This window comes from Lithobates pipiens, unplaced genomic scaffold (genome assembly GCF_037356315.1).
Source record: "Lithobates pipiens isolate NorthernLeopardFrog02 unplaced genomic scaffold, aLitPip1_a1.2 Scaffold_18, whole genome shotgun sequence".
Taxonomy (NCBI): domain Eukaryota; kingdom Metazoa; phylum Chordata; class Amphibia; order Anura; family Ranidae; genus Lithobates; species Lithobates pipiens.
Genome location: NW_027507758.1, coordinates 638,797,199 through 638,811,255, shown reverse-complemented (window position 1 = coordinate 638,811,255; position 14,057 = coordinate 638,797,199). Strand labels below are relative to the sequence as shown.

Here is a 14,057-nt window from a genome sequence, read left to right as displayed (position 1 = left end):
AATCCATACCAGACCCTTTATCCGAGCACGCAACCTGGCAGGCCGCAGGAAAAGAGGGGGGGACGAGAGAGCGGCCCCCCCTCCCTCCTGAACCGTACCAGGCCACATGCCCTCAACATTGGGAGGATGCTTTGGGGGTCTGTGACCCCTCAAAGCACCTTGTCCCCATGTTGATGAGGACAAGGGCCTCATCCCCACAACCCTGGCCGGTGGTTGTGGAGGTCTGCGGGCGGGGGGCTTATCAGAATCTGGAAGCCCCCTTTAACAAGGGGACCCCCAGATCCCGGCCCCCCCCCCTGTTTGAAATGGTAAGGGGGTACAAAAGTACCCCTACCATTTCACAAAGAAAGTGTAAAAAATGTTTAAATAAAACAAACACACTTTTGAAAAATTCCTTTATTAAAAATAAAAAAATAAAAAAAAGATTCCAGCGGCGGTAATCCACTCTTGCTATCCATCGACGGACGGTCATATCTCCAGCGATGTCTAATATCATCCAGCGCAGCGCAGCATCCTTCTTCTGTCTCCGTGGAGGAGACACTACAGACATTCCGGCGGCTGACGTTTGTTATATACGGAGGGCGGGGCCACCCGTCACCTGACCCCGCCCCCCTCTGACGCAAGGGGAAACCCGGGGTTCCCCGTGACGTAGGGGTGACCCTGCCCCCCTCTGATGTAACGGAAACCTGCCTGTGTTACATCAGAGGGGTGCGGGTCACCCCTACGTCACGGGGAACCCCGGGTTTCCCCTTGCGTCAGAGGGGGGCGGGGTCAGGTGACGGGTGGCCCCGCCCTCCGTATATAACAAACGTCAGCCGCCGGAATGCCTGTAGTGTCTCCTCCACGGAGACAGAAGAAGGATGCTGCGCTGCGCTGGATGATATTAGACATCGCTGGAGATATGACCGTCCGTCGATGGATAGCAAGAGTGGATTACCGCCGCTGGAATCTTTTTTTTATTTTTTTATTTTTAATAAAGGAATTTTTCAAAAGTGTGTTTGTTTTATTTAAACATTTTTTACACTTTCTTTGTGAAATGGTAGGGGTACTTTTGTACCCCCTTACCATTTCAAACAGGGGGGGGGCCGGGATCTGGGGGTCCCCTTGTTAAAGGGGGCTTCCAGATTCTGATAAGCCCCCCGCCCGCAGACCTCCACAACCACCGGCCAGGGTTGTGGGGATGAGGCCCTTGTCTTCATCAACATGGGGACAAGGTGCTTTGAGGGGTCACAGACCCCCAAAGCATCCTCCCAATGTTGAGGGCATGTGGCCTGGTACGGTTCAGGAGGGAGGGGGGGCCGCTCTCTCGTCCCCCCCTCTTTTCCTGCGGCCTGCCAGGTTGCGTGCTCGGATAAAGGGTCTGGTATGGATTTTTAGGGGGAACCCCACGTCAATTTTTTTTTAAATTTGACGCGGGGTTCCCCTTAATATCCATACCAGACCTGAAGGGTCTGGTTATGGATATTTAGGGGGAACCCCACGTCAAATTTTTTCTTAAATTTGAGGCAGGGTTCCCCTTAATATCCATACCAGACCTGAAGGGCCTGGTAATTGAATTTGGGGGACCCCCACGCTTTTTTTTATTTATTTATTTATTTATTTTTTTATCAATGACTTTCAATGAGTGTTCTCTGTATTACGGAGCCGACAATTCATAATAGCTGCGAGTGATTTTAAAGGACTTTTTTTCCTGCATAAATGACACTTTGTGCAGGGACAATTCTAAGCACGGGAAACATGCGCCCCTTCACAGGCATACTATAGACAACCCCCCCCTACGAAATTTAAAGGAATATTACACTTTTATTGTTTCACTTTAATCATTATTAAAATCACTGCTCCCGAAAAAACGGCCGTTTTTAAAACTTTTTTTTGCATTGATACATGTCCCCTGGGGCAGGACCCGGGTCCCCAAACACTTTTTAGGACAGTAACTTGCAGAATCTTTTCTCTCTGTCAAATCTTTTTTCTCTGTCGAATATTTTCTCTATATAATCTTGGACTAATAGAGGTAAGGTTAGGCACATTCGAACACAGGTTCTATAGACACGTTGTCAGAGTCACGTCGAATCTCCTATTCTATATCAAACTGTTGTAACAATGAAAACGAAAATAAAGCATTTATTTATGTCGGATCTTTCGTTTTTCGGATTTTGTGCTTTCGTTATCGTTTGGCAAAACGAAAACGAAAATAGCTGAAATTCGGACGAAAATGCATTCGGACGAAAACGAATGCACATGTCTACTACTGAGGGACAGAAGCGTCCCTGGACTCATAAGCCTAGCAAGCCAGCAAGGAAGAGTGCTACCGCATGAAGGTTTGCCCCCGCCCGTCACCTGGGTGGGGGGGGTCGCCTTCGGGAGTTTGCAGCCCGGTGGGCCTCTTGGCTGTCTGACCAATGGGTCTGCAAACTGATTTCATCAGGCTAAAAGATAGAATTCCTCTCTCGGCCACCAAACAGATTCTACCCCTCCAGCATACCCTTACTCCCGACTCGCCGGGAGGCCTTGTTTGGGGCAGTAAGGGACCTGTTAAGCCGTGGGGTGATAGTGCCTGTTCTGGAAATGGAAAGTTTTCTACTCCAATCTGTTTGTAGTCCCCAAAAAGGAAGGGGTACGTCCAATCTTGGACCCGAAAGCCCTCAATTGCTTTGTAAAAGTACAGAGGTTCAGAATGGAATCAGTTCGCTCAGTAGTCGCTGCACTCCATCAGGGGGACTCCCTGGCATATTTGGACACTCAGGACGCATACTTCCATATACCCATTTGCCTCAGGCATCAGAGGTTTCTGCGATTTGCAGTAGGGGGGAGACCACTACCAGTTTGTGGCTCTCCCCTTTGACTTGGCTTCAGCCCCCCGAGTCTTTACCAAGTTATTGGCTCCAATTTTGGCATTGTTGCGACAACGCGGGATAGAAATTGTGGGTTACCTAGATGATCTCCTCCTGAGAGCAGCTTCCGTCTCAGAATTAAAGGAGGATGTGGTTATCACCATGTAAACCCTGCAGGAATTTGGGTGGGTGTTGAACCTCAAAAAGTCGATGCTTGTGCCAACTCAGCGCCTGGAGTACCTAGGCTTACTGCCGGACTCCGTGGAAGCGAGAGTATTTCTCCCTTCAGACAAACTGCAGACTCTCAGAGCTGCAGTAAAGCTGTGAATGAACCGCAGGTGGTCATCGCTGCGCTTCTGCATGCGAGTCCTGGGTCTCCTTTGAGGCAGTACCGTACGCCCAATTTCACACCAGTCTTGCAGAAGGGGATTTTGACAAAATGGGACAAATCTCCATTATCCCTGGATTGACAGATTCAGGTGAGCCAGTTAGTCAGGGATCCCTGCTCTGGTGGCTGAGATCTCTGGCACTTCGGTCCGCAAAGTCGTTCCTACCTCTGCATTGGACAGTGATTACAATGGACGCCAGCCTGACTGGCTGGGGTGGAGTACCGGGAGTACAGTCGACCCAGGGCCTCTGGTGGAGGGAGGAATCCAAGTTGGCGATCAATGTGCTCGAGCTCCGAGCGATTAGGCTCTGCCTCTCCACATGGTCGATGAGACTAAGAGGGCATCCGATCAGGATCCAGTCAGACAACGCCACAGCGGTGGCATATGTCAACCATCAAGGAGGAACAAGAAGCTCGGCTGCAGCACAGGAGGTCGCTCACATCCTTCAGTGGACAGAGTGGCATGTACCGGCCCTGTTGGCCATATACATCCCGGGAGTAGAAAGCTGGCAGGTGGACTAAGTCGCCAGATGCTGGACCAAGGAGAGTGGTCGTTGCATCCGTAGGTGTTCAGGCTTCTGTGCCTGCGGTGGGGCACACCAGATGTGGACCTCCTGGCCTCTCGGCTCAATCGGAAGGTGCCGAGGTTCATATCCAGGACAAGAGATCCAGGCACTTTGGTGGCTCCATGGGATCAGTACCGACTGATCTACGCTAAAACTGTTACCATGTCTGCTCCGCAGAGTGGAGGCCCAGGGATTTCCAGTGATACTGATTGCCCCAGATTGGCCTCGGCATCCTTGGTACACCGACCTAGTACGCCTGGTGGCAGACACCAATGCAAGAAGACCTTCTGTCTCAAGGTCAGATTCTCCCTCCTGCTTTACCGTCGCTGGTTTTAACGGCATGGCTGTTGAAAGCCAGGTGCTAAGGAACCGAGGCCTGTCTGACTCGGTGAGTTCAACTATGTTGAGGGCATGAAAATTTTCTAAGAAGATATACCATCATACGTGGAAGGCTTATATCTCCATGTGTGAGGAGATGGGGTGGCGTCCGTGCACCTATTCCGTTTCCAGGATCCTGCTGTTTCTACAGCGAGGAGTAGACCAGAAACTGGCTTTAAGCACCATCATGGGACAGATATCAGCCTAGGCTGTTTTTTTCCAATGACCCCTGGCGTCTAACTCTCTAGCGAATACAAGGGGTCCGGCATGTAGTCCCTCCGGTGCGTCCACCCTTGCCCCTGTGGGATCTGAAACTGGTGCTATCGGCGTTTCAGAAACTGCTGTTTGAGAACATCAGGGAAATCCCTTTGTTAACACTCTCTCAGAAGGTGGTCTTCCTAGTGGCCATTACATGGACCAGGAGGGTTTGGAGCTGGTGGCCTTGTCTTGCAAGTCACCCTATCTTGTTATCCACGATGATAAGGTTGTGTTGCGCCCGCACCCTTCTTTTCTACCTAAGGTGGTTTCGGCTTTTCACCTCAATGAAGACATTATGTTACCATCTCTGTGTCCTAAACCGACACATCCTAAGGAGATGGCCCTCCATTCCCTGGACGTGTTTCAGGGCCCTCTGAGGGTATATCAGTCTGCCACGGCTCCCTTCCGGAAGTCAGACTCTCTGTTCGTTTCGGTAGCTGGTCTGAAAAAAGTTATGTTTTGCGGTTCCCACCCCTCATCATGACACTGCTTGGGAACGTCCCTACGGTCAAGATTAATGGAGCTGTGTCCGTCAATGAACGAAAGAGAAAATAGGATTTTTGTACTCACCGTAAAATCCTTTTCTCTGAAGTTCATTGACGGACACAGCACCCACCCCTCCTATTGGTTTACGTTATACTGCTTTTTGACGTACTGAGCTGCAGGAAGCAGGCTGAGGGGTTATTACCAGAGGGACCGTCCCCTGGGCCGACCTGTAAAGTTCTGTTGTTTTTCACATGTATTGCAAGTTCTGCCTAGTCCTCTCCTGAAGGTGGCATAATAACCCTACTGTTAAGATTAATGGAGCTGTGTCCGTCAATGAACTTCAGAGAAAAGGATTTTACGGTGAGTACAAAAATCCTATTTTTTGTGTGAGGTCCCCCATAATATCCCTCTTATACTCAGAGGGTCTGGTATGCATTTGAGGGGCTCTATAATTTTTTTCATTCTTGCTGTAGGTTGGGCTACAGAAAAAGTGGCAAAGAAAAATGAATCTGAATTGCCAGAATATTGCTGGCTTCTTTTTTTATATATATAGCACACAAACCCTCCAAAGAACCTCGGGGGGGGGGGGGTCTGTGTGCTGTTTTGGCAATTTTAAGTGTATGAGTATGATCTCAGGTATTAGTATGAAGTAATGTCTGATGAAGGAAGCTAAGGGTCTACTTATAGAAAATTCATGGGATGAATGTGACAAACACTCATCCAGCCATGACAAATTCTGGCCATAATGTAACACAGTGATTTCCTATGATGGTCAGCTCCATCTAGTGACCATAATGGGGTATTTTTCCTGACTAGGGATGAGCCGAACACCCCCCAGTTTGGTTTGCAGTAGAACATGCGAACAGGCCATAAATGTGTTAGAACACGCAAACACAGTTAAAATCTATGGGACACGAACATGAATAATCAAAAGTGCTAATTGTAAAGGCTTATATGCAAGTTATTGTCATAAAAAGTGTTTGAGGACCCGGGTCACACCCCAGGGGGTATGTATCAATGCAAAAAAAAGTTTTAAAAAAGGACGTTTATTCAGGAGCAGTGATTTTAATAATGCTTAAAGTGAAACAATAAAAGTGAAATATTCCTTTAAATTTCGTACCTGGGGCCGGTCTATAGTATGCATGTAAAGTGGCACATGTTTCCCGTGTTTACAATAGTCCCTGCACAAAATGAAATTTCTAAAGCAAAAAAAGTAATTTAAAACTACTCTCGACTATAATGAATTGTAGGTCTGACAATACACATAAAAGTCATTGAAAAAAACAGAATGGGATTCCCCCACAGTCCATTATGAGACCCTTTGGGTCTGGTATGAATATTAAGGGGAACCCCAAACCAAAATTAAAAAAAAAATTGCGTAGGGCCCCCCCAAATTCCATACCAGGCCCTTCAGGTCTGGTATGGATTTAAAGTGGAACCACACACCAAATTAATTTTTTTTTAAATGGTGTGGGGGTCCCCTCAAAAATCCATTCCAGACCCTTATCTGAGCACACAACCTGGCAGGCCACAGGAAAAGAGGGGGGAAAGAGAGCGCCCCACCTTGAACCGTACCAGGCCACATGCCCTCAACCTTGTCCCCATGTTGATGGGGACAAGGGTCTCATCCCCACAACCCTTTCCCACTGGTTGTGGGGGTCTGTGGGTGGGGGACTTTTGGCACAGGGTTTTTTTAAATGTTGGCACTGGGTTCCCCTTAATATCCATACCAGATCTGAAGGGCCTGGCATGGAATTTGGGGGGACCCCCACGCAATTTTTTTTTTTTAATATTGGTTCGGAGTTCCCCTTAATATTCATACCAGACCCAAAGGGTCTGGTAATGGACTGTGGGGGAATCTCATTCTACTTTTTTCAATGACTTTTATGTGTATTGCCGGGACCGACAATTCATTACAGCCGCGAGTAGTTTTAAATTCCTTTTTTCCTTTAGAAATGTCATTTTGTGCAGGGACTGTTGTAAACATGGGAAATATGCACTACTTTAAAGGCATACTATAGACACCCCCCAGGTATGAAATTTAAAGGAATATTTCACTTTTATTGTTTCACTTTAAGCATTATTAAAATCACTGCTTCCAAAAAAATAGCAGTTTTTAAAACTTTTTTGCATTGATACATGTCCCCTGTGGTAGGACCTGGATCACCAAACACTTTTTATGACAATACCATGCATATAAGCCTTTAAAATTAGCACTTTTGATTTCTCCCATAGACTTTTAAAGGGTGTTCCGTGGCTTTCGAATTTGCCGCCAACACCCCAAATTGTTCTCTATTTGGCAAACATCGGGCTCATCCCTATTCCTGACATGCCTCCATTAGTAAAAATAGCACAATATCGCATTATGACCACTAGATGGAGCCAAGGAAATCAGTGTATGAAATAAAATCCATCCAATATTCATCAATAGACCTCTAAATGTTTTTGAAATCTTACAGCACAAAATGTACTCAGCCAATGAAAGGTAATGACTACATTTTTATTTTTCTACTGCTATCAATGGCCAACACGGTACAACACTTCATCCATGTCTTTGGTGATCTCTAATCTCCTTATGAACTCAGGGATGTACAATTCCTATCGCCTGACACCCGAGACATGCAGTTCTGAGGGGTGGACAGGTAGTTTTTTTAACATATAGCCCTGCTGCGGGCAAGCAAGGAGCAGGTTTACTTCGGATGGAAGCATTCGGGTAGCCGATGGAATGTTTCCACACCGTCCCGGTAAAGTGCCCCCACCCTGACACACACCCGCTATGTATCTCAGGCTCCTCTTACCCATCTGCAGACCCGGAACCAGCATAGCGGGTGATGATGGGTAGAAGGGAAGGAGAAGAGAGTTCAGAGAAATGGGTAACATCCTTTATAATAGTGCTAGGGTATCTATATACCTAGATTTTTTCACCTGACCTGCAAAAACGGAGGGCTAAGTTCGGGGAAATTAAACGTAAACTATAACATTTGAAAGTAACTTATGCATTGCTATATCCAGCAAGACTGTGGGTAACCACCCTATGGGCGACCTTGTTTTTGATACTCCTAAGGGAGTAGTGGGGTGGTTGGCAACCCATAAGGGGAGACTATAGATGAACCGGAACATTCTGTTTGGAAGATGAAAATCAGGAGTATAATCAGCACCACGATTGTCTCAAAGACACAAGATATTGCTAATTAAAAAAATGAAATTAAATTTAGGATAGAAGGAACAATGCTCCTTTTCACAAAGGGCTTTGGGGCAAATTTTTCATTTTTTTTTCTTCTCTTTTTGGTTTTTATATTTTTTGGGGGGGGTTTTAAAGTGAATATAATAATATTCAACACTGTGAACACATGGGGAGGTCACATTAGAAGGCCCCAATATGAACCTAGAGAGGTGGTGGGTGAGATACAAGAGAGGATTGGATGGTATGATTGGTATAAAAGGTACTTGAAAGGGTGCAAGAATAACAAACACATTTTGATACAATAATTATTTAGTCACAAAAATGTCACAGAAAAAGCACATTAAGAAAAATAGATATTGGTTAATAAACAAAGATTGCACAATGTTTATAGAAAGTGCACAATTAGTTTTTGGGAGATTGAGTAATATAACGGTATATTTATTTTTGGAAAAATGTAATGATTAACTATACACAGAAAAAAAAGTTGGATATATGCTCATGGAACGTCCAGGGTCTGGGAGACCCAGGGAAAAAAGCCGCAGTTCTCTCAATGGCAAAAATGTACAGGGTTGGGTTGCTCTGCCTGCAGGAGATGCATCTTACTAACATTCTCTATACCCCAACTGAGTTGGGGGGATTTTGAAACACAGTATCATTCTGTTCATATCTCCTATTCTAGGGGGGTGAGTATTTTGATTAAATCTGGGATTATGTTCACCTGCATGTAGACTAAGATTGATGAATTGGGGCGGTATATTTTTTTGTTTTGTAAGATAGAGAACAGAACTTATGAGCTGGTCAATATATATGTCCCTCTCCCATTTAATACTCTGATTTTGTGTAGATTAATGGAGTTTGTGCTGGATAAGCCGGGTGTGCCAGTGTTAGTTATGGGGGACTTTAATACGGTCATGGATCGAAAAGTTGATAGGTTCCCCCTGGGTACACAAATAGGCACCACTGTGGATGATCGTCTGTCTCAATTTATTGGGAGGCTGGACTGAAGGATATATGGAGACAGCAGAATCCAGAAGCCCCGGCAATACGTGTGCTATTACAAGACACACTCCACACTCTCCAGAATTTATTTGGTTCTGGGGAACGGTTGTGGAAATTTGTATTAATGTATGTTGTCAGATGTCCCCCAGTGTCAGTTTTGCTATAATACGCTCATGTGAGGGTATTTGCACATACAGACGTTGGTGGAAGACCATTGGCTGCCGAAACCTTCCTGTGGACATGGCAGATCTGTTTGCTCTTTTAAGGATGTTTGTTTATACCTCACAAGGGACAGGCCACTTCATGGCAACTGCATCTACACTCCTAAGTTAGCAGATCTGCGTACATGGGAACCATAGCATAACCATACAAAATGATGGTTCACTAAGCCATGATAGAGTACAGCTCACATCATTGGTGAGCAACAGTGGGAGTGTGCACACAATCACGTTCAGAGCCATGTAAGTAGTGTTCAAATTGTGAGACACTTTGTGCCTCACGAGACGCTCGCCACATGGCTCTGCACACGACCGTCTGCACACGTCACTACTGGATTTCTATTTGAATATATAAATGTGTGTGTGATTGGTTCTTTTGAAAGAATACAAGTGTCTGATTGGCTGTTTCTGAAGCCACCACCTTCCTTTGTTTATTCATGTTGCCAGCATAAATAAAAGGAGTAAAGCATTCAATGGAGGATTCTGCTAAGCTCAAGGTGATACCAGCATCTGTGTCTGTGTTACTTAGAGAAATACAAGAGCGCTTTCCCAGCATTATACAAGATTATTTAATTATAAATTATTATTTGCTTATAGGGAGGAGCTTAAAATTTCCTGGACAGAACGAGGAGGCATTATTTATGGTAAAGAATGCAAGCTTCATGCCAAGAGGCCTTTCGGATCACTCGCCGGTAACAATATCAGGGAGAGTAACCGCCCCAGGTAGTGGAAAATAAGTCCTTTTTGGATGGAACTGATGGGTGAGCAGGATGAGGTATTAACGGCCTTAAGAGAATTTGTTGATTTAAATAGAGGCACCGCCTCAGAGGGGGTGGTATGGGATACCTTGAAGGCTTTCCTTTGAGGTATAATGATACAGGTGTCAAAAATCAAAAAAGGGACCAAGGATTGGGAAAAGGTGGCTGTGGAGAGGGTGTCTCTTTGTTTGGCCGTAGATCAGATGCTAGCTGCCATAGATGTGGGGAAGCAGAGGGGGGCCTAATCTATATGTTTTGGAGGTGCCCGAAGTTGTTTCGCTACTTAAGGGAGGTACTGAGAATTATAGACCAGGTATTTGGGGGTCCCCCAAACCTGTATTTTAAGCTTTGCATCCTGGGCTTGATAGAGGGTGAGGGAAATCCTGGAAGTGCTCAAGTTTCAATTCTTAGATGCTTATTTCAGGCAAGGAAACTGACAGCCCAGAGATGGCAATGGATTTTACCCCCATCTAGTAGAGAATGGGAAAGTGGTATGTATGAGACAATCTTGAAGGAAAAGTTGGTATATGTTAGACAAGGTGCTATAAAGAAATATGATGCGATTTGTAAACCCCGGTGGGATATAAAAGTATACCCCCCAGAGGAGAATAAGGGATTAAAATGAGAGCGGAATTGCCTGTATAAAGGCGGGGGAGATGGGGTGGAAGATAGGGTAGTGGTGCCAATACCTAAACAGGGAGGTATACGGATAATAAAAGATGGATGTAACAAAGAATTGGGAGAATAGTGTAAATGAGAGGGAATGGTGATGGATGGGGAGATGAGCTTAAAGGGGGTGAGTGTGGTTGTTGATTGGATGGAATGGGTGTGAAGGGGGAGACGTTTGGAGCCATCAAATAAGGGTCGAATTGAAGACACTAGGGTTCTCCATTGAATAAATACTAGAGAAACTTGCACCTTTTATGTTTACCATTTTACTCTTGTACTTTTTCCTTCTTTTTTTTCCACTTATGTGGATTGGTGGGGGGTGGGGGGGTTGTTTGTATGGTAAGATGTTTAAAATGTAAATGTTTCAATAAATATTATAAAGTTTTAAAAAAAAAGAAGGGTTAAGCATTTAGGCCAGAAACTGAAAAAGAGCTCTGGCAGTGAAAGGGTTAGAGGTTACATGTTTCTGTAGCATCTCAGCGATCTGAGTCCTCTGTGTGACAGCAGTGCGGGGAGAAGTTCCCCATACCGGCTGTCACTTTATGAAAAGAGCGCGGCCGTGCCATTCATTCACAGAGTTCTGTCCTTTGCCGATGTCGGCTTGTAGTTTTCAATTAACTCCCACACCGCTGCTGAGCTCTCTGGTAGATGAGGAACAAGGAGATTGTCATAAGAGACGAGGAGATTGGGACCCCGATTTAGTCCCTTGAACAAGTTGTTTTTTTTTAAAAATGTCCACATTATTGGAACTATTTCTTAGCCCTTGTACACACGGTCGGAGATTCCGATAACCAAATCCGTCGGATTTTGTCCATCGGATTTTGTCCTATGGATCTTGTTCGAAACTGTTGCATACACACGGTCGCACAAAGTTGTCGGAAAATCCGATCTTTCAGAACGTGATGACGTAATTTCGTTACGATGGGACTACGTTCAGGCTAGTAGCCAATAACTTTGATGTAGGAATTTGATCTGAGCATGTGTGGCACTTTGTCCGATTGGAATTCTCCACACATGATCGGAGTATGTCCAATCGGAGCAGTTTGTCGGAAAATATTTCCAGCAAGTTGGAAAATTTGGTCCGACGGAATCAGTCCGATGCAGACCACACACAGTCGGATTATCCGACACCACGGTCCGATAGGACACATTCCGACGGATTCTCCGACCGTGTGTACAGGGGCTTACATGATGAAAATCAGCCATGGAGTATATCTGAGGTGTGTAGCAAGGTGTGTTTCTTCTCCTTATGAGAGCTATGACGTCCAACAACATTCATATAGAAAACATTTCCCACACTTAAGATCCTAATACACCTCAAGGGTTGTGTGGGATCCCTGATATACAGGAAGACAGGACTTCAGCGAGGAACAATTCCCACACTCAGGACAGGAATACGGCTTCTCCTCGTGTGAGATCTCTGATGTTTGTTAAGATTGGACTTCTGTGAAAAACATTTCCCACACTCAGGACAGGAATACGGCTTCTGCCCCGTGTGAGATCTCTGATGTGTATAAAGATCGGACTTCTGTGAAAAACATTTCCCGCACTCAGTACATGAATAGGGTTTCTCCCCTGTGTGAGACCTCTGATGTCTGTAAAGATGGGACTTCACTGAAAAACATTTCATACACTCAGGACAGGAATATGGCTTCTCTCCTGTGTGAGATCTCTGATGTGTGTAAAGATCGTACTTCTGTGAAAAACATTTCCCGCACTCAGGGCAGGAATGCGGCTTCTCTCCTTTGTGAGATCTTTTATGCTTGTAAAGACCGGACTTCTCTGAGAAACATTTCCCGCACTCAGGACAGGAATACGGCTTCTCCCCCGTGTGAGATCTCTGATGTTTGTAAAGGCTGGATTTCTGTGAAAAACATTTCCCGCACTCAGGACAGGAATATGGCTTTTCACCTGTGTGACATCTCAGATGTTTGACAAGTTCTGATTTTTGTGTAAAACATTTCTCGCATTCTGGACATGAATATGGCTTCTCACCTCTGTGAAATCTTTTATGCAGATAAAGACAGGAAATAGAACGGAAACACTTTCCGCACTCAGGACAGGAAAAGCTCTTCTCTGTTGGAAGGACGGCACCATCCCTCACAATCTGAGGCTCCTCAGGATAAGAGGAATACGATGGTCCATCTACACTGTGTGGTGCCGGATGGACATTTGAGGTAGTCGGGTTTTCTCCTGGACTATACTGTGTGATGTCCTCATCTTCTACTTTACAGTCTGGAGACAAAGTGAGACAATCCTCTGAGGTTTTCCTCATCTCCCGTCCATCTACTAAAATAGGAATAAAAAGATTATTAATAGACATGAGCTGATTGGTTCCCCTAAACCAGGACTCCGCTCACATCAGGCAGCTTTGTCTCTGAGGATCTTACAATTCCCCCCTCAAGGTAACTAGTAAATGGGTCCTCTGTAGGGCTGCAACTAATGATTACTTTCAGAATTGATTAGTTGGCCAATTATTGGTTCAGTTAATTGACTAATTGAATAAAAACCTCAAAAAAAGGTTAGTGTATAATTTAGTTAATATTCTTGAATATCTATATGCAGCGGTAAATATAAATATCCAGATATTTAGTTGGATATTTAATCAACTCTGAGAATAACAAACAGATAGATGTATTATCAGAGGGAGATCTGCTACATATCAGAATCAGAGATCAACATTATTAAAATGTAAAAAAAGACATACAATGCTGTTTTGCAGATGATCAGACAGGAATTTAATATAATATGATGGATGACAGACTCCCTTGTCATAGACAGGTAGGTGGGTACAAGTTCCATGCATCTGATGTCACTTATGCTGACCGAACACAAACTAATTTTTCTGTCAAAAAAACATTCATCCAATTTTCTAACCATTAGTGGGGTCAAATCGATGTTCATGCAGTGATGGGAAAATACGAAGGAGCAGAACAGAAAACTTTTCTCAAGTGAACAAATTTTGACATCTGGTATGTGGTTTTTGCTCAGAAATTACATTCATTTTAAAATTGAATGCTAAAAGCAAGTGAAATTTTCGAATACAAATAATTTTCATACAAATATTTGCAGGAATGTTCTCGTCCAAAAATCGATCCGTGTATGGCCAGCATAGGACATTTAGTAACAGCAGCATGAGTTTTTTTAAATCATCTGTTATGATGAGGTTAACAAAAATATTACTTTATATTCCAAAAACAGCATATAATAACTACTATAAGGAATACATTTATACAGTGAAATAGCGAAAGTAATATATCTTATATATATATAATAATAAATATACCCAGAAGTAGGATATATGGGGTTTTACCTGGGAATC

General features: G+C 44.5%; 1 protein-coding gene across 1 annotated transcript in view; it reads right to left on the bottom strand.

The window, feature by feature from the left end:
• Positions 1-7,386: 7,386 nt before the first annotated feature.
• LOC143986898 (uncharacterized) overlaps positions 7,387-14,057 on the bottom strand; it is a 1,277,526-nt gene continuing 1,270,855 nt past the window's right edge. The window contains 1 exon segment of the mRNA XM_077485305.1: positions 7,387-13,024. Within this exon segment, the coding sequence (XP_077341431.1) occupies positions 12,096-13,024 (929 nt within the window). The 3' untranslated portion in view covers positions 7,387-12,095.